The sequence below is a fragment of the Neltuma alba genome, unplaced genomic scaffold (genome assembly GCF_004799145.2).
Source record: "Neltuma alba isolate B1F8T4 unplaced genomic scaffold, ASM479914v2 tig00013084_pilon, whole genome shotgun sequence".
Classification (NCBI taxonomy): Eukaryota; Viridiplantae; Streptophyta; class Magnoliopsida; order Fabales; family Fabaceae; genus Neltuma; species Neltuma alba.
This window is the reverse complement of record NW_021637412.1, coordinates 216529-236514: the sequence shown is the minus strand read 5'-3', so window position 1 is coordinate 236514 and position 19986 is coordinate 216529. Positions and strand designations below refer to the sequence as shown.

The 19986-nt window shown below is 36.4% G+C and overlaps 2 protein-coding genes across 5 annotated transcripts in view; one reads left to right on the top strand and one right to left on the bottom strand.

Moving 5' to 3' along the window:
* LOC114734308 (protein SABRE) overlaps positions 1–9235 on the top strand; it is a 30142-nt gene extending 20907 nt beyond the window's left edge. For all 4 annotated transcript variants that reach the window (XM_028921920.1, XM_028921918.1, XM_028921922.1 and 1 more), the window contains 10 exons: positions 609–858; positions 2513–2734; positions 4687–4823; positions 6414–6486; positions 6622–6723; positions 6858–7040; positions 7169–7498; positions 7586–7753; positions 8009–8378; positions 8753–9235. In XM_028921920.1, the coding sequence (XP_028777753.1) occupies positions 609–858; positions 2513–2734; positions 4687–4823; positions 6414–6486; positions 6622–6723; positions 6858–7040; positions 7169–7498; positions 7586–7753; positions 8009–8378; positions 8753–8862 (1945 nt within the window). In that variant the 3' untranslated portion in view covers positions 8863–9235. The remainder of the gene's footprint in view (positions 1–608; positions 859–2512; positions 2735–4686; positions 4824–6413; positions 6487–6621; positions 6724–6857; positions 7041–7168; positions 7499–7585; positions 7754–8008; positions 8379–8752) is intronic.
* An 839-nt stretch (positions 9236–10074) lies between these two features.
* The window catches only part of LOC114734307 (BEACH domain-containing protein B), a 31727-nt gene continuing 21815 nt past the window's right edge, over positions 10075–19986 (bottom strand). Inside the window, 10 exon segments of the mRNA XM_028921917.1 lie at positions 10075–10570; positions 11447–11675; positions 11678–12217; positions 13589–13820; positions 13917–14288; positions 14415–14540; positions 16080–16286; positions 19143–19236; positions 19354–19400; positions 19497–19949. Coding sequence (XP_028777750.1) covers positions 11527–11675; positions 11678–12217; positions 13589–13820; positions 13917–14288; positions 14415–14540; positions 16080–16286; positions 19143–19236; positions 19354–19400; positions 19497–19949 — 2220 coding nt within the window. The 3' untranslated portion in view covers positions 10075–10570; positions 11447–11526.

Sequence of the window (19986 nt, the reverse complement as noted above, 5' to 3'; positions counted from 1 at the left end):
CACCTTGGAGCTGAAAGTATGAATGAAGCTGAGACTCACGTAACTTCTGCTAAAATTTAACTTTTGAGTAATTGAGATGCAGGAATCAAACTCATCGATTCATTAAGACAGAGGAGAATGGAGGGAAAGGAAGAGGAGGGAAATTTTAATTCAGACATTTCCTTGATTTAGATTTAAATAATATTAAACATAGTTTGACCGAAAAAAAAAATTTATACCTAAAACAAAGATAATGCATAAATTAAATTTTCGCTTGCTTTCTCTTCCCCTCAATCCAAATTCCATGAACACTCTAAGGAAAAGGCCCCAGAGTGGGTTTATTAGCATCTCTAATACTTAAACAACTGCGGGTACATTTCAGCATGATTAGATGTCTCTCAGAAGCTAGTAGCCATAAAAGAATAGAGATTTACATGAGTTATATGTTTCTACTGTTATCTAGTTTGTCTACGTCACCATGATGTTTGTTAGGTTTTGATTTATGGTTGGGCATGAGAATTAACCTTTATATATTTTCAATCTTCAAATTGATGAAGGCCATGATATTGTTTTATGCTCTATGATGCACAATGAGTTTGCAAATTAATTGAGGATTGTACATAATTCAGACCTCGAAAAAGTAGTCTGTCATTTCCTGCTGATGATGATGACGACATCCAAGAGGAAGCAGATGAGGTTGTTCCTGATGGTGTAGAAGAGGTGGAACTTGGAAAAGTCAACCTTGAACAGAAAGAAAGGGAGCAGAAGTTGATTCTTGATGATATCAGAATATTATCTCTTTGGTGTGATGCTTCCGGAGATCTGTATCCAGAAAAGGAAGGTGACTTGTGGATGATAACCAGCGGAAGATCCCTTCTAGTAAGAAATGAATTATATTAATAATCTTATATTAAAAAATCTTTTAATGGTTGTGATTGGATAGTTGTGACTCTATTTTATATTCTTGTGAATTAAATATTGTACTCTTTCCATTAATTGATCGTTGCTTGTTGTAACTACTGTGGCTGTGGAATTTAATTATTTAGATCAGTTTGATAAGCAGTGAAGAGGCAAATAGAAAGAAAGGAGTGTGCATTATATAAAACTTTATGCAAGCACAAACACTGATGAAAACATTATCGAGTGTGCGCATTATCTAAAACTTTATGCAAGCACAAACACTGATGAAAAAATTATCAATGCAGTATGTAGTAGGCAGACTCTTATTTTCTACATTATGAAATAAGAAGTGCACTTTGTTGGACTTGGACAAGCCCAGGGTTTCTGCATTTATGTTGCTTGAATGTTTATGCTAGGTAGATAATACTAGTTACTCCAACTATATAGATCACTTGTGCATAAGTCGACATGATGAAATGCATAAATATAATGATAGTGATGGTTTCTATTATGACAGACTTAAATGCCATTTTTGCTTGGATATTCATTCTGGGCACATAATGATGTACCATGCATTCATGTGCCTCGCTTATATTGGGTATTATTGGGATGGCTAAAGTATACATTTGGTCTTTTAACTTTGTTCAATGTTTCAATTTGGTTCCTTAATAAAAAGCATATATTTGGTTCTTTAACCCTACAATCATTAGGCTTCAATGATGATTTTTTGTAACAATCATGGAATTTTTTTTTTGGAAAATTAAACTTAATATGGTAGTATTTGAGAATTTTTATTGACATTTAAGATCTTAATGTCATCATTTTCTTAAAAAATTTTAGGGTTAAAGAACTAAAAGTATACTTTTTAAAGTCAAGGGACCAAATTGAAACCTTGTACAAAATTAAAGGACCAAATGTATACTTTAGCCTATTGGGATTGTTTTTGCTATATTCAGGGTTGCAATGATTGCATTTTTGCTAGTTGTGACTTTTGGGATGATTATGGACACTGCAAAATACTCTCCTGCTCTTAAATATAAGACCTATTTTATATTGCAAATTGCACTACAAAATGGGTTTTATATTTAGGACCAAAGTACTACTTATCAAATATCCTATGTCATGCCCATATTTTAGAATTATACCATTTCTGCATAATTTATTGTTTCAGATGATACGTCTATTTGCACCTGTGCTACCTAGCTTCTAGTTCTCTTTCTGGATAGTTTTTCTCCTCATCAGTTCTTGCCCTTTATTTCACGTTGAGCTCGTGACTTGCTTTCTGTTGTTTTTAGAAAGCTTACAGTTCTAGGTTCATGTCACATGCAATCTGTTATTGCTCTTTGGGAATTATTTACAGTCGCACTTATGATTCTAATCAGTAGTGACTTTGCTCTCAACTTCTTTGGTTTGGAGTTTTGCCTTCTTTTGTTTGCATCCCCCCCCCCCCCCGGCGGTTTTGGATTAGGCGAAGGAATTTGTGCCATTACGGGATGTAAAGTTCTCTCTATGATTTTGCCTTCTGCATGCATTGAGATGTATAGACTATCTCTCTATCCTATTTATAGCTAATGTCACTAGATGAAAAATGTGCATTGGTAATCAGAACTCAGAAGTTGTCTAATAATGCCAGGTTCAAGGACTGAAGAGAGAACTTGTTAGTGCACAAAAATCTAGGAAGGCTGCATCTGCATCATTAAGGATGGCTTTACAGAAAGCTGCCCAACTACGGCTTATGGAGGAGAAGAACAAAAGTCCTTCATATGCTATGCGCATATCATTGCAAATTGACAAAGTTGTCTGGAGCATGCTTGTTGATGGGAAATCCTTTGCTGAAGCTGAAATTAATGACATGGTAAGAATTTAATTTTGAAGGGATTTGGAGTTCAATGCTTTGATTCTCTTATTGTTCAAGTCAAACAGAGCACAGTATATTCAGAAGGTTGGATGATTTCATCCCGTCCAGGAAAGGGGAAAAAAACAGAGATAAAGCATTATAAAAGTGAAGTTTTCTTGGGGTCAGAAGGAATAGAGGCTGTGCGGTTGTTTTGGTCTTTCATATTATTGCTGTTGAACTGTACAAGAGATTAGATAAGGCTTTGGGTAAAAAACGTCGCCCATAAGCCATTATACTATCCCATGTAAACTGCTGACAATTGGGATAGAAAAGGAGAGGGGAAAAAATATGCAGGAAAGAAAGTAAGATAATTATTTGAGGATTAAGGGGGATAGAGAGCAGCTAGGCTCTCAAGGGGTCAGATCATGTCATTAAGACATGATTGGAAGCTAATAACGTCTTAATCACATGATTGATACAGATCATGTCATTAATGACACGATCAAGTCAAATACCAACCCTAGGAGGGTCCTAGAAGGAGGTACCGCCGTAATCAATAGAGAGATCAAATGAAGGGTTGGCCACGATCCCCCCCCCCCAAAAAAAAAAGCCTCACAGAATATTGTGCCAACTAGCAAAATACTACCTCCGGTCCTTCATATAAGAGCTAGTTTGAAATGTGGTCTTAAATATAAGACCTTAATCTACTTTATATCTCATATCTATCCATTTTTTCTTAAAGTAGTTCTTGTAGTAGTTGCACATGTTAAATGTTTCATCAAATAGTTGTTTTAGCTAATACACATAATGAGTAAGGGTATTTTAAGAAGACAACACCTATTTATTACAAAGAACTAATTTAACTAATTTCTTTAATCTACTCAAATTAGTCAACTAGCTTGTATATTAAAGACAGAAGGTGATAAGAAAACAAATAAAAGCACCAAAGCTTTAGAATAATACAATAAAATGCATCCTCCATGTGTTCTTCCTTCCAATGTCTTTTGAGTCCAGTTAAAATTCTTATGCTGGGTATGAACTTCCTCGGTCTCTTCCAGAACTTTGTTTCACTTACCCACCAACCCCCCTCCCCCTTCTTTGGCTTGTCTTGATAACTTTTAATGAACCTGACTTTGAGATAGTGAAAAATATTCCATTATGGGGCAGAATTTTTCTTTTATTGTCATTTACGTGGTGTTCTACCAATACAAATCGCACAAAAGACAATTGTTCATTTTGGGCACACTATTCAAGAAATTATTTCTTTGACCTGCCTATTTCCTTAAATATGTAATACCTCTTAACAGTAGCAGTAAGGACATGTTCCAGAGTGTCTGGTCACTTCCATGCTCTTAGAAGTTAAAGAAACTATGCTTTCCATTTTGAAAAATAAAAAACTTCAAAATCAAGCAACTTTCTGATGGAAGAATACTCAGGCGAAATTTGGTGAATGAATATCCTAGATCCATTTAAAAAGTTAATGATGGGATTAATGAAAAATATCGATATAATTGTATTAATTAGGATACATAGAATGCGATTTTTGAATTTGTTTTTGTACATTTTATGCTCAATTAACTATTAAATAGGTTTTCCAGCACATGGGCAATAAAATGCCCACGTACCGAAAACAGATTTTCCATTGGACTCTTTGGAGATGAGACTCTGGGCATTTTGACTCTGCATGAGAATCCTAGCTGAGGACTTTCGACACTTAATCTATGTGAACCTATTTAATCAAGGAGATGCCCTATATTCTTGGTCTTTTTTCTTGTTCTTGCTCATTTTAAAATGCTCTGTGCTTGCCCTATATTCTTGGTCTTTTTTCTTGGTCTTGCTCATTTTAAAATGCTGTGTGTTTCGATTTTCATTGTTGGCAGTGCTTAATCTTGAAAATTTTCTAATTCATTTGTTTTATATATCAATTTGCTAGAGTATGCTAATTTAGCGTCATTCTGCCAACCTTTTAGATCTATGACTTTGACCGAGATTACAAGGATGTTGGTGTTGCTCAATTTACAACAAAATATTTCGTTGTCAGAAACTGCCTACCTAATGCCAAGTCTGATATGCTTTTATCAGCATGGATTCCTTTGGAGCGGGGAAAGTATGCAATTTTTCTTGGAATGTTTTTCCTGATTTTATTGATACTTTCATTTTGATTTTCCGATCTCTATCATTTTGTTGTTTCATGCATTGCCTTAATTGGGAAGATTAAGCCTTCATTCTTTTAGCATTAAGGAAATATGGTGATGAAAAAGATGGAGAGAAATGTGGATGCGAAACAGGAAATATGGGACAGTTAAGAATAAAGCTCATGTATGTTTCAAGTTATTCCCTGTTACTGAGATATGAAAAATGTCTGAATATTTCTGATGATAATCCAAGGGGTATTTATACAAGGGGTATTTATAAAGGAATGCTTAGTAAAGCAATAGGAAGATGATGATCATTGCATCCAGGTATTTCGTGAATATTATCAGTAGAAGACTTTAGCTTAATGTCTTTAGGAACAGATCTATCAACTATTATAGGAGTATATGAAGAATATTTTAGAAGAATCAGTCATACGGTCAGTAGATCCATATTCGATGACCCGGGAGTCAAACCTTATGTGAGGCATTACAACCAGATGACAGTTGGGTAACATTAGATTAAGATTTAGTAGGAGTAGCTTGGAACATCCAACGAGACCTTCAACCACTTCAGAGAGTTTTCCCCTTTTATATATGCTATGAGGGGTCTGCAAATCACTGCTTCAAGTCATCATGGTTCAGCGCTGTAATTAGCCACATGCAACTCCAACATGGACGGGTAATTACTAATTAGAGAATGAGAGGACCAATTTTATGTTGACCATCGACAAAAGATGGTATCACTAGCCTTCACATGCTGGCGTGTGAACTCTGTGGCAGAAAGCGATGAGCAGCATGTGGGAGTGTGCCAATTGGTGGTTTCTGAGGTGGTTTCAAGGGTTCTTTGGGTGTTTGGGCTGAGGAGAAAGGGTGGCCCAATGGCAATGAAAGCTAAGGTCTATCAAAAACAGAGGTATAGAGAGAGAGAGAGAGAGAGAGAGAGAGAGAAACAAGGATCACAGAACAAAGACTGATACCATGACAGATCTCTGAATATTTCTGATGATTCATCATCTAATACAAGGGGAAAGAGAAAGACAAAAATAAAGACCGATACCATGCCAAATCTGTGAGTATTTCTGATGATTCAAAGATGATGATAGTACGAGGGGTATTTATACAAGAGGAAGGAGAGAGAAAAAATAAGTGCAAGAAAAAAATTGCTGGAGTTAATGAATTGATATTCCCTTGATTCTGTCCTGATTCCTAGCTATTTAATACAAAATATTGCGTAATATTTACAACAATGAAACTTTATATTTAACAAGATGCGTAGAGTTTAGACAGCTTTGTTATGCTTTCCTAAGCCACTTTTGCTGTTTTCTTTTGTAAAGGATTCCTTAGATCCCATCTCTGCTCTATTTTACTTATTGTATAATAGTTTCTCTTATTAGAAAAGGGGAAGGTAAATCCTTGATGACTATTCATGTTTTATTCTATTAATATTTCTGTAGATTTTGCAAGGGACAAGTAACTATAGTAAATATTGCTGTGTTTCTGTGCTGTTCTGTTCTTTTATGAGTATTCTGATATTGCATTGTTTGTCATTCTAATATTTTCAGAGATGTCATGCTTCGAGTAGATGCTAAACAGGGAGCTCCAAGGGATGGAAATTTTCCCCTCGAACTTTTCCAGGTAACATTTCCTCTTAAAGATTGTTTTGGACCCTTAAGAATATACAAGACCTAGAAAGTAAAATTTGTTATTAAATTGTTAGCATATAACATGAAGACTGACAATTTTGTTCCTTGATATGGAATTACTTTACAGGTAGAAATTCACCCCCTTAAGATCCATTTGACTGAGACCATGTACCGAATGATGTGGGACTATTTCTTCCCAGAGGAAGAACAAGATTCACAACGCCGGCAGGTTAGTGACAAATTTCAGACTACTACAACATAGACTTAATAACAAAAGCTGAAATTTACAGAATTTTGGCATCAGGTTGTAATTATGGTTATTCTTGTTTGTATGGGAAGTTATGATTATGATTATTTATACAGGAGGTTTGGAAGGTTTCAACAACTGCTGGTGCAAGACGGGTTAGGAAAGCTTCATCAGTACATGAAGCTTCTGCTTCAAACAGTCACTTGATAAAAGAGTCTGAAGCATCATCCAAACCCGGCATCTCTGCGATGCTATTTCCTGTCACCAGTCAGCCTTCCCTTCTTGCTGATTCAGCCCAAGTGAGTCCTTGATGTCTTCTTTATTGCACCACTCTCAAGTTAGAGTCAAAATCAGAAAAATGGTATTCTTGATCTGTGTTTGAAGGATAGTTAAGAGCACGTGTAACCTCTTCAACTTCTATTCACAGGCATCCAAATCACAAAATGTTAAAGCAAACCCAGGTAATGGTTCAACCCCTGAGCTAAGAAGGACGTCTTCTTTTGACAGAACATGGGAAGAGACAGTAGCAGAGTCTGTAGCTAATGAACTTGTCTTACAAAGCTTCTCTTCCTCAAAAACTGGTCCATTTAATTCTGTCGAGCAACAAGATGAAGTCTCTAAGAATAAATCTAGAGAGTCCAGAGTTGTCAAAGCTGGTCGCTCATCACATGAAGGGAAAAAGTCAATTAAGTCTCATGAAGAGAAAAGATCTAGGCCTCGAAAAATGATGGAGTTTCACAACATTAAAATTAGCCAGGTCTGTAATCTTGGTGAAGCTGTCAACCGCATGACTCGTGACATTAATTCAGAATTTGGCTGAATGCAATTTCTAATTCTCTTTCAGGTTGAGTTATTGGTTACATATGAAGGGTCAAGATTTGTCGTGAATGATCTGAAATTACTGATGGATCAATTCCACCGGGTTGAGTTTACTGGGACTTGGCGGAGGCTCTTCTCAAGAGTTAAGAAGCACATTATCTGGGGAGTCTTGAAGTCAGTGACTGGAATGCAGGTGATGAATGACTTGCAGCATCCTTACTCCTTCATTTTCTTGTTAATGTTTACTTACCTCAAGACATTAAAGTAACATTGCAATGTTTTTACAAGCCCATCCCTACTGTGTTTGTGGTCTTCGAGACGCGGCCATTACCAACCAAAAAAATTTATATGATGTCTCAATGGATGTCTATCTGGTACTAGTGACAATCACTTATCTTTTGTAATGAATTTACTTAACATCATTTTTTTTTTTGGCTGAATCATGTAGGGTAGGAAATTTAAAGACAAAGCTCATTGTCAGCCTACTGGAGCTGGTGTTCCTGAAATTGACCTCAATTTTAGTGACAATGAAGGCCAGGCTGGAAAATCTGACCAGTACCCACCATCTTGGCTTAAGCCAAGTGATGGAGCGGGTGACGGATTTGTAACATCCATAAGGGGACTGTTCAACACACAGCGCCGGAAGGCAAAAGCATTTGTTCTGCGGACTATGAGGGGTGAAGCAGAGAATGATTTTCAAGGCGATTGGAGTGAAAGTGACGTGGAGTTCTCTCCTTTTGCTCGGCAGCTCACAATTACCAGAGCTAAAAGGCTTATCAAGCGACACACTAGGAAGTTCCGCTCTAGAGGACAGAAAGGTATGTGCAACCGCCCCTTCCATCCTGATTTACATTTTCTCTGTGGTCAATGGACAAAGTAATTGCCAGTAAATAAAACACGTCACTGTTGTGCATTTCACCTAAGAATAACTGTGTGCCAGTTTTAGTTTGTCAGCCCTGAGGACACTGTTGCGCATTCCATCTTTTTCTAACCCAATATGTGGCATGTCGGCTATGCCTGAAAATTTAACTATTCAATGTTTGATAAGAATCTTGCCTACCTGGGTCTAATATATGCCTTTGCTAATCAAATCTTGTTTTTGGTTGGTGAACTAATCAAATCTTTTCTTGCGGAGAATGTTCAGTAGTAATGAGACATGATAACTTTAAGGCCTGACCTAGATCTTTTGCAGGGTCGTCCTCCCAACAAAGAGAATCACTCCCATCATCTCCGAGAGAGACGACTCCATTTGATAGTGATTCTGCAAGTGGATCCTCGCCCTATGAAGATTTTCATGAATAGATGCATATTATTCGAAATTCTTCTCATTAAGCACGCAAAATCTGGTTCTTGAAAGATGGTGGCGTGATAGCTGATCTCTCTGAGCTGGCAAGTGCATCGGGGAAGACTTGAAATTTCAAGGTTTCTTAAGAGGGGCCAACAGAAAGATGAACTAGGATTCAAAATGCGGTCCATGCGATCGTAATTGATGGGAATTCAATGTTTGTCCGCGCAATTTTAGCTTTGTGATGACGAGCCCTTCATTCGTCCCAAAACAACTATCGGACAGTTAATTTTATGTTTCTGTAGTTTAGGAGAATGTGCATTTTTGCGACGATTGTACAGAAATTTGATTATATTTCAAGAAGCATAATAAATGCAGTATTGAATCGATCCTTTTTTTTTTTTTTTAATGGAGGCGGGAACGTGAAAACAAACCCAGCAACTAATTTGCCTGGGGCATGCGACCACTTCACACAGTCGACAGGGGCAAAAGGGTCTGATCAATAGTTATGCGGGCACAATCAACAGTCAAACCACTTTCCTCTCCAGATTTCCTTTAATATAATTTAACAGATTTAACTTACTCTTTTGATCCTATTTATAAATTATTGTTTCATACAAATAAAAAAAATTTTAAATTTTATTAACTCTCACTAAAAATTCAATAATTTTTTAATTTTATCCCCATCTAATATATGTTATACTTGATGTAAATAAAATTAACACTTTAACACTAATAAATAAAAATCCCATAGGAACCAGGATTATAATTGAAAAAATCATTAGTATGAGTAATTATTTGTTATGTGAAACTAAAAAAACCCATAGAAATAAGATTAGGAAATATCATTTCCCTTATAGTATTTTCAATCTCACATAGATCTATCTAATCTTATGTAATAAACAATTTCTTATGCTAAATATTATTTTATTAATTTCCATCCCAATTCCTATTTCCTATTTTCAATGTTTCATACTAATCACTATCAAAGGATAAAATTATATATTATACAAAAATAATGTATATACAAAAAATATCTTCCATCTTTATCCTTAAGACCCTTATACAGGTCTTACATTTAGGACCGGAAGAGTATTATAAATAGGACCAGAGGAGTATTAACTTACTCTCTCTTAAATCGATTTTGTGAAGATCCAAACCACAATTCCTACAACGCTGATGAAAATTGTGTTAACTCGCATAGCTATTAGATCATACAGAACTAGGACGCAAAAATGCTCACAGGAGTATGTATTATTTTCACGCAACATGGATGGCAGTTGCTCAGACATGACCCCGCCGAACAAAAACTTCTTTTGCAATGAGGCAGTCAAGCCTGCTGTCTATACAGTGACAGAACTGGTCCGTTCGCAGGGAACACTCAGCCGCACCCCAGAACCAGCCAAACCAACCCCCCCCCCCCCACAAAAAAAAAAAAAAAAAAAAGGAAAAGAGGAATGAATATGCTACACCAATATTACAAGCCATTCTGTGGGACAATTAATGAATATAATGTTATGTATAGGAGCAGAAAGTCGAGGATGCCTCCCTACAAATTCTGAATGACGCACCAATTGATTCCAGGCGTCGATACCTGCAAGTGAGAATCTTTTCCGAGCTTTTAGTTGCGCATGCTTCCAATATTCCGGGAACAGCGATGGTCTCGCATCTCATCTTACCATATTTCCACGCCAAAGGAAGGAAGTCTCAAAGATATTCCCATCCCTGAAATATTGGCAGAAGCCCAAAAATATGTATATGGATAATCAGGCGATGCATGCGGACGAGCACGAGTGGATAATTCTAGAAATTCGTTACAAAAGAAGAAACACCAGCATAATTCATATGGATCAACAAATGATGAGATATTACACACTCAAATAGAACATAGAACAGCTCCTATTTCTAAATATATTTAATTTCTAAACATTTCAAATATATCATCACTAATCCTAGAGAGAGAATTTGAGGCAAAGTTCACATCTAAGAAGTTTCTACCCCGCCAGAATGAGTCTGCATGTGACTTAGCATTGACACAGGAAGCAAACCTAATAAAATATAGAGAATACTGACTTCAGTAAACTCTGCAAGATAAGGAGCGTATTCTTGATTTCATTTAAATTAAGTTATCTAGGTTATCTTTATTCAGGTCTAAAGCATTTTAAATTTATTACTGTCATTTTATTATTTGCATCTTAGATTCTATAGAAAGCCCCAAAGTTATTTTGGTGTCAGACCATTGATGTATTATTATTGAGAAGTATTTTGCCGCCAATTCTTTCCCTCTCAGATCTCTATTTTCCCTCAAGTCTCTTCCTTTCTCCCTTGATTTCTCTTATTCTTCCTCCTCCTTTCTCCCCCTCCTTGTTCTCCATCACTTCAACTCTTCAAAAGACGCCTCCTTACAGTCCACTTCCAACCTCCAACCAAATCATGAGTTCCAATTGTATAATTCCATATCCCAAGTATACATGTCTTTCCAGGGTGATAAATGAATTAACAGTTTATTGCCATCCAAAACAAGCCTCAATGAAAAGGTATAATCAATAGTCCGTAGCTATTTTTGTTTAAAAAAAAAAAAATAGTCCGTACCTATTGTACCTGGAATTTCCGACAGAGGTCAGCTCTCGCTTCAAATTCTACATGAATCAGCTTTTGCATGCTATTGTTGATTCATTCCGCTACGTATGCCTTGACTTCGTATTCCTGTTATTACCAACTTTGCGAGGCTGAGGATTTTCTATGGAATACACAAGAAGACTCCCATCTTTTGCCCCAGCTAAGAAGCATTCTTCTGGTGTTACAGTCAGAGATGTTATCACCTTACCAACCCTTGATATTTTTTTATAACTTCAAGGGTGTTCATAGAGCGAACAACTATCTGCCCTTGGTCACCTGCACCAACCAAAAACTCACCACACCTACTCAATTGAACAGCATTGAGACGTCCATTGGATTCAGAGGCAGCAAGATGTTTCCCGTTAATTGAATATAAATGCAAGCTGAGATCACCATCAGCATATATGACAATCCGACCATGATGGGAGACAACTAGCTTTGATATTGGACTGCTCGAAGGGTGTTGTAAGGATCTTACATATCTTCCTTCTCGCAGGGTGTGGAATACACAAGTCCCATCTTTTGACCCACTAATTATGATATCAAGCTCAAGACTGACATGTAAGCACGTTATTATATCATCATGCCCACAAAGGATGTGACATGGGGTTTCAACTATGACATGGTTTTTACGGGGTAACTCAGACTGAGAGTTGCGAATTCTCTTTTCCGAAGTTCTGCCACGGGAAACTTCCCAAATCATGACAGTTGTGTCATAACTTCCAGTTGCAAGGATGCTTCCGTCAGATGTAACTGCAGGCAGATATCACACTCCAGTAAGATAACACTTTATTTGTACGTTTGTTTGATGGAGACCCAATATGATACTAAGCGGAAAATATTGAAACATATTGATGAGGAAAAGAAAATACAAAGTCAAGCATAAAAGAGTAAGCAGCAGTTATGAGTTTTGACGCAACCATAAACAAAGGAAACATATTGCAATTACAAGATCACAGAAAACTGCATATATCTTCATTGTGCTTGCAAGATCACAGATGAAATTATTTAAGCAATGCACACAGCCTGTCTTTCTTTAGGGTCCACTTGGTATGAGGAAAATGGAGAGAAGGGGAGGGGAGGGAAGATTTTAAGGAGTTTGGTTAAAAAAATTAAAGTAGAGTTAAAAGCTTTTAATTAATTTTTCTTACATCTTTCTATCAAAATTTTACAACCCCACTTCCCTAATTTTTTAAGTTGAGTTCATTAAAATTTTCCTTCCCCTCGTATGAGACAAAGGGCTAAAGTACAATACTCATTAAAAAGAAACGCATGCTAAGTTGTAAAATACCCAAGTCATTTTCAAAAATAAAGCTCGCAGCCTAGCATCATCCTCACTATCAGTTTAGAGGAAAATCAAGAAAAAACATGCTCCAAATGAACGTTAGCATTCTCATCAAGTGTGGTTTTAATGATCAGCTATTCATTCTCCAAATTCTTTCAAATAACATGGTATATTAACCCATCAAATATGTTAGAACGCTTGGATTATTAAAAGGGTTCTCTTTGCTATTTGAGTGATCGTATTACTCTTATCTACTCCTGTCGATTGTCATCCAGTGTTCTTTTCTGAACCCACCCTCCTACAGAACTCAAAGGTAGTAGCCGAGGTCAGAAAAGATCTGGATGGATGGAAGATGGTTTCGGTATCAAAATTGTGGGATAGGAAGAGATCATTTTCTTGGGTGGTTTGTTATAGGCTGAAGTGGGAGAAAATTTTAAGCATTGGTAATGGTTGTCCCCTAAAACGTGCTTTCTAATTAAATATGCTGTTTTCATCTAGAATTCTTCCAAAATGAACTCAAGACCTTTCTGAGCTCCTGTTATATGAAGATGCAGCCCACTCTTGGAATTATTTTTAAGGTGTCCTACTAATAAGAATATTTTTCAACTCCTTGATCTAACCCGTTCTACTTTGAACAAGAAAGATAACTCCTTTGATCCTACCAATGTTTAGTCCAGTATGTCCTGCTTTCATTATATGTTTAAGACTGTGTGTGGTCTTCTTACTTCAGGAAGAAACCTTATCTTCCTGTCATATACTTGAACATCTAATAAAATTTATCCTTTTCTTTCCCCTGAAAAATAAAGTCAGCTGATCAGGGATACTTTCGAATAATTTACCTGCAACACAGCTTACAATATCCTTATGTTGCCGGATACTCTGGACCATTCTGCCATCGTTCAATGATATGACCTGAAAGCTGTTTTCCCAGTTGCCACACGATATTAAGAAGTTCTCAGATGGTGTCTGCATTGTTGCAAAACACTGAGCTCCCAGTTCAACGTTTTCAGGTACAGGGCTCCCAATTTTCCGGGGAGAAAGTACATCAGAACCAACTCCAAAGAACGCATCCTGCAGAAGTTTGAAAATTTTGTTCTCATCAAACCAAATACAATTTTAACGAAAAGGAAAATGATATTATCTCAGTCTGATAAAACGTAGTCAAACCTGGGAACCGGAAAATGTAAAATTTCCCCCAGATTGTAGTTGGCTTGTCAGCCACATCTTAACAGACAAGTTGAGCCCCTCATTCACAAGCACAATATTTGAGTCCATTAAACCAACAAATAGGAAAGCTGATGAAGAATGGCTGGTATTACAAACAACAGAAGTCAAACTGATAGAATCCGGAGCAAAGTGCAGAGGATGTGCAATTGGAATAGGTGGCCCTCTTCTGGGGTGTTTCTTACGAAATATTTGGATCGGTGTCTGGCCAAAGTTAGCTATTTGATCCTCAATAGCCGCTCTTTGCAAATCATCATCCATTGTTTCCAGATCAACAGCACCTTCATAGGTCAAATAGTAGAAGATGTTTGCAGCCTACAATCCAGTGTTAAAACATTTTAATGAGTTGAGTTAATTAACCTGAAGAGTAATATAATTCAGCCAATTCAGGTTACTAACTTAAATACATCATCATTCAACATCATTGATGGCTATGCATACCTCTACTGCAGGTTTCCCACGTTGCTTGTATCCAAATACCAAATCTATCCAATGGTGGAGATTTGAACTAACATACTCACTTTCAAGTGCCTCACGATTTCTTCTTATAAATTCTTCGGGTGAACCCTGCTTAAATTATTTTAAAATAAGTTCTTCCTGTTCAGCAATTCAAGATTTATTATTGAAACTAATATCTAGCAGCTGTGGTCCACTTAATTTGACTTTTTCAATTAAAAAATAAAGTTAGCGACAACAGAGAGAAAATACAAATCCAGAGAAAAAGATATACCGTAAAACAGAAAATAATTCATAGCAGAAAATGTGTATATAAACACCTGATTATTTCATACCAGTGAAGCTCAAATACCTCGTTGAAATAGAAAGGTTCATAAAACATGTATATAGATTATTCATATTGTAGTTCGAGAGAACAGAAGCACAGGATTTACATATGACTTAAGCAATGAATTATTAGGCTTTCCATCATCTCACGTGCAAAGGGAAGGTTGTTTCACTAGTTATAAATTCACAACACACACAAACACATCTGGAAGGCACCACTGATCATGGCAAGGCAGCTTCCACCAACATTAAAATTTAAAATATAATGTTACAGTTTTGCTTCATTCTAATATCAGATTGTTCCCTAATAAAACGCTAAGAAATTAATGGAATTTGTAGTCAAGAAAGAGTACTAAGGTCACAACAGTATCATGTCATCCCTTCCATTTGTCAAATAAGTCCAAACAGTCCTTTCAATTGGACCTCACACGTAAAAGGATACAGTTACACAATGACATCCATCTGGATTCCATGCTCTTCAAGGAAAATGATCATCACGCTCATTAATTCATATGAATCATTCAAATTAAATTTAGATGGTCCACATCATGTTTTTAATTCTTAAAAGTTTGGTGTTCATTTTATTCTAAAAGAATTACTATAAAAAATCAGCATACTCTTCCAACTACCAACAAGAAGCTTTATCCCACTAGGTGGGGTTAGCTGCATAGATGACGCCACCACGGTAACTTTTTTAACAACTAAATCTTTAAATAAATTATTAACCAAAAGAGTCCATTCAATAATTTCATCAATTATTCTCTTTAGTCTTCCTCTAGCCCTCTTCATAAAACTCAAAATTGTCTGCTCCACCATCCTCATTGATGCCTCCAACGGCATTCTATTGTACATTTTCAAACCAACTTAAATGGTTTTCTACCATTTCCTCATCAGGCCAACTCTTCCTCTTATATGGTCATTATGAATGTTATCTTTTCCTGCATGCCTACACAACCGTCTTAACATCTGTCTCTTACTTGTAGAGAGCTAGGTTATAAGGCCATTCGCTTCTTGCCCTCAGTCTTGTTTATCTCTTCTCTACTCTTCAATAACGTCATAGTTCTCATTGACCAACAAAAAAAAAATGCTATCCTATTTGTTCCTGAAATATTCTAGACAAAGAAAAGGGGCGAAAAGATTCTTGGACTGAAAGGAACCCCAAAATCTTTAATTGGAATTCAAATGTTAATTATGGTACATCCCGAATAACAGTTACACTGTATAGAGATACTGAGTTTACTATTGATCATTTTACCATTTATGGATAGAATAATTTGATGGAGTCTTTCTGTAGCATACTAATGATTCAAAATATTTCCATACCTTTGCCCACAGAGGAAGAATAACATCTCCTATAGGTTCACCATCCTGCTTCACTCCTAGATGATAGAAGTTCGAATTCACAAGAAACTCAGGCAAGTAAAAGAACTCAGGTATTAGCTCCTTCACATCACTAGTATTCGTAAGGCAATTTTTATACGTGCTCTCGATGCTTTGGAAAAGACGGTCAGCATGATCAAACTTGCCACCCTAATCAGAGAAAATCAACAATGAATTACAATACAGACAATGAATAGAAACAAAACACCTAAATAATAATAGAAGTTGATTAAGAAACAAAGAAGCAGGCTATTTGACAAGTCATAATGAGAAACAAAATAAAATAAAAAATAGAACTTAAAGATATGGAGTTCATACCATGCCAACCTAGAAAAGCAACTTGGAAAACAGAGGACATACAATACATAGGTGGATGAATCCAATCTCAGTTCAGACTCAAGACTAGAGGCCATCCTCAAAACACCCATTCACAGGAGATTTAAAATTCTAGTCTTCCATATATAACATGTTAATGATAAATCAAAAGTTTACACAAATAGTGGCAACTGGAGAAAGCATAAAGCGGTAAAGGAATAGATACATCAAGCAATTGCTCAATAATGCATTTTACTTGTTCAAAATATTCCGTAAAACTAATCAATTATTTGATATGGTTTATGTTATATCTTATCATATCTTGACATATTTGTTGATTTGGTGCACTTAATTGGGCTTGACTAAAATCTCCCAACCCCTAATCCTATAGCACAACAATTAAGGGCCTGTTTGGATAGCAGGCCAAACCATGGTTTGGAGACCCAAACCATGGTTTGGGAAAAAAATCACCCAACCAAGCACAAATTATTTGAAACCATGGTTTGGGTCAAAACCATGATTTTGGAACCCAAAACCATGGTTTCGAGAGAAATGAATCCATTCTGCTTTTGGCTCAAATTGGAAAGTATGATTGTGCCTATTAGAGTAAATCTCAACAATAATATGACTTTAACACCCCTTAATTAATTTTTTATAAACATATTTAATCTTATATCTTATAAATAAATATACACATTAATTATTTGTGAATTACATTATCTTATATATTATTAATTATGTTGGTAAAAAATATATTATTAACAATTTTATTCCTTCAAAATAAAATATATCATACAATCTATGTTTTATGTAATTATCATATTAACTTATACTTTTTTAATAATTTGTACATATAAAAAGTGCTTCTGATAACTACTATCCAAACACTCTCACTTCTCAGAATCACTTTTTCACAAAATTTATTTTTTCCAGAAACTATTCTCCAAACCATGGTTTGGTTTCATCCAAACACCCCCTAATTCCATCCCATCCAAATTGAACACCCTTGACTTCTAAGCAGCAAAAGTCAAAGCCCTTAAAGCACAGAGTAGCAGTGCATGACAAGGAGACGTTAGTTAGGAGCTCAGAATGAAAACTGGTCAGAAGAGGAAAATTGGATGGTCGTTGGTGGCTTTAATTGATAGAATAACACCAAGATGAAATTCCTCAAATTTGTTGACAGAGGCAAAAGAAGCTAAATTTTCAAAGTTAAAAAATAGTTTTGGTACCATCAAACACTGGACAAGTCGAAAGATGAATGGCTGCCATGTATTTAGAAGGGCACGTGCTTGACTTATGCTCTTGGACTAATAGCAAGCATACACTCCAACAATGAGAAGAACTAGTCAAAGTCTTACAAGAGACTCATGACCCCACTGAATTTTAGAATATTGATGAATATTTAAGTAATATTAAGCAAAGAGGTTCAGCACAAGAGAATAAGATGGAGTTACCCAAGCTGCCAAAATCCAAATTGGCAAAACTTAAAATTAGCCATCTTTCTTAGCATACTAAAGGGGGCTTGAAAAGCTCGTGAGGATTCAAGAGGCCAGGTCCTTGTATAAGGCATGAGGCCAGACTTTGAAGTCTAACCTATCTCAAATCAAGTAAACCATCACCCAAACTCCTCAAATACACTGGCCCAATTCATCTGTCCCTCAGATTGCACAAGAACGTCCATCACCAGCAGCCAACACTACCCCACTCCATGCAACAACTCAAGGTACAAATGGAAAGCCCCATCTATCATATGATGCTAATCGGTAGCCTTGGCATGACAAAGGATGGTGTTTTTTCTGCAATGAATGGTTCATAACAGGGAACTGTGGCCAACAGATTCCCTGTGAGAACCTCCCACAGACCTGGACAAAATTTCATACGATATAGGGGAAGAATTTAAATATCATGATAACGCTCCAGGGATCTATTGGGTTCAAACAATTGCTAAATTCTGTTGATAGTGATTCAACCCACAACTTCATCACAGATTCAGTGGTTTCGGAACTAGATCTACCTGTGCAGCAAGTGCCTTCTTTTGAAGTTCAAAAAGGCAATTGGTGATGTGATCTAATGCAATCTAATTTGTCAAGAAGATGCCAATAGTATCACAATTTGTCAAGGCAGTGTGCTGATTCTGCAGGATTGTGGCTATTTGATTAGAATGGAATGCAAGTTTTCAATTAAAGTTTCTTCCTCCGCAACTTCGGGAAGGAATTTCTTTCATAGCCCCCTTGTAGATTTGAGTGGAAGCTTCTTCTGGGGGCACGCAATACGGATTTACACATGGATGCTCCAATGAGTTATAGAGTTTTAGTAATCTTCCTTCAGTTTCTTTCCTTTTGATTGAAGGGGGTGGTGTTCAGTTTTTATCCAGTTCTCTCTTCAGTAACTTCTCTCTCTCTACAAAGATACTAATCACTAAAGAACAGTCCAATTTCTTTTGCACGTCAGAAATATTGAATCCCTCAAATAATAAACCAAAACTATGTTAAAATGGAGCAGTTTCTCATCTTTGGGGAAAAACATATTTGATTAAGACATGATAAAGAAGACAGCGTGAAAAATCATTACAAGAAATTTCATGCTGAACTACCAAGAGAAGGACACAACAACCACAACAACGAAGCATATTCATCTTGTCTTCTGCACTAAAAATTCACATCAAGTGGGGCCAAATCTTAATAAGGATACCTGCAAATTACGGTGGAGGGAAGTAAAGGGCTCCAATCTAAGAAGGTAATAAAGCACAATTCCCATGCTAGAGTAATGAGACCCATAGTAGAAACTGCACCAAAAGATGCACTAGTATGAATGAGAAAAATTAAATAATAATAATAATAATAATAATACAAAATATCACAAAAGATTTACTCTAAGCTCCAAGACCAGGACCGAGAATTACCTGGGTATATCAGGATCACAGAAGTTACGATATCTATCTTCAAACACCTTAAATGCAAGAAGCACACCAAGGTGCAAGTCAGAAAATAGGAAAAGAACTTCATTTATATGGTACAAAACATGAAAACAGTAAGACAAACTGACCTCAAATCGTTTGGTATCAAGTGCTCCAACAGGCTTAGAGAGATCCCGAAAGGTTGCCGATCTATTAAAATCAAGAACCTCTGATGAGTAGTCGGCCAAAACCCAAGGGAAAACAGGATACTGGGTCAAGTCATTATAAGATCTCCCCGCTAGTGTATTGAGAATCATTAGATATTCAAAGTTCGTTATATCCCTTCTCCTCCAGCTCTCTCTGGCAGTTTCCGCCATCTCCTGTGCTACTCGTCTATCCACAAAAGCAATGGATCCACTTTTATCCCTACTACTTCCTTTGGGAAGTAAATACTCGTTTCTTGTAGTAACAATTAAGTTTCCTACATCTTTCGCATCCTTCACAGATGCGAAGTTCAAAAATACAGGGGCAACCGAATCACTGAAGAAAACTTCAATTGCAGTATATCTCAGCAAATACCGAGTCCAATGGACAGATTTTATCTGTATGAATCATCAGAGAAGAAATAATCAGATACCA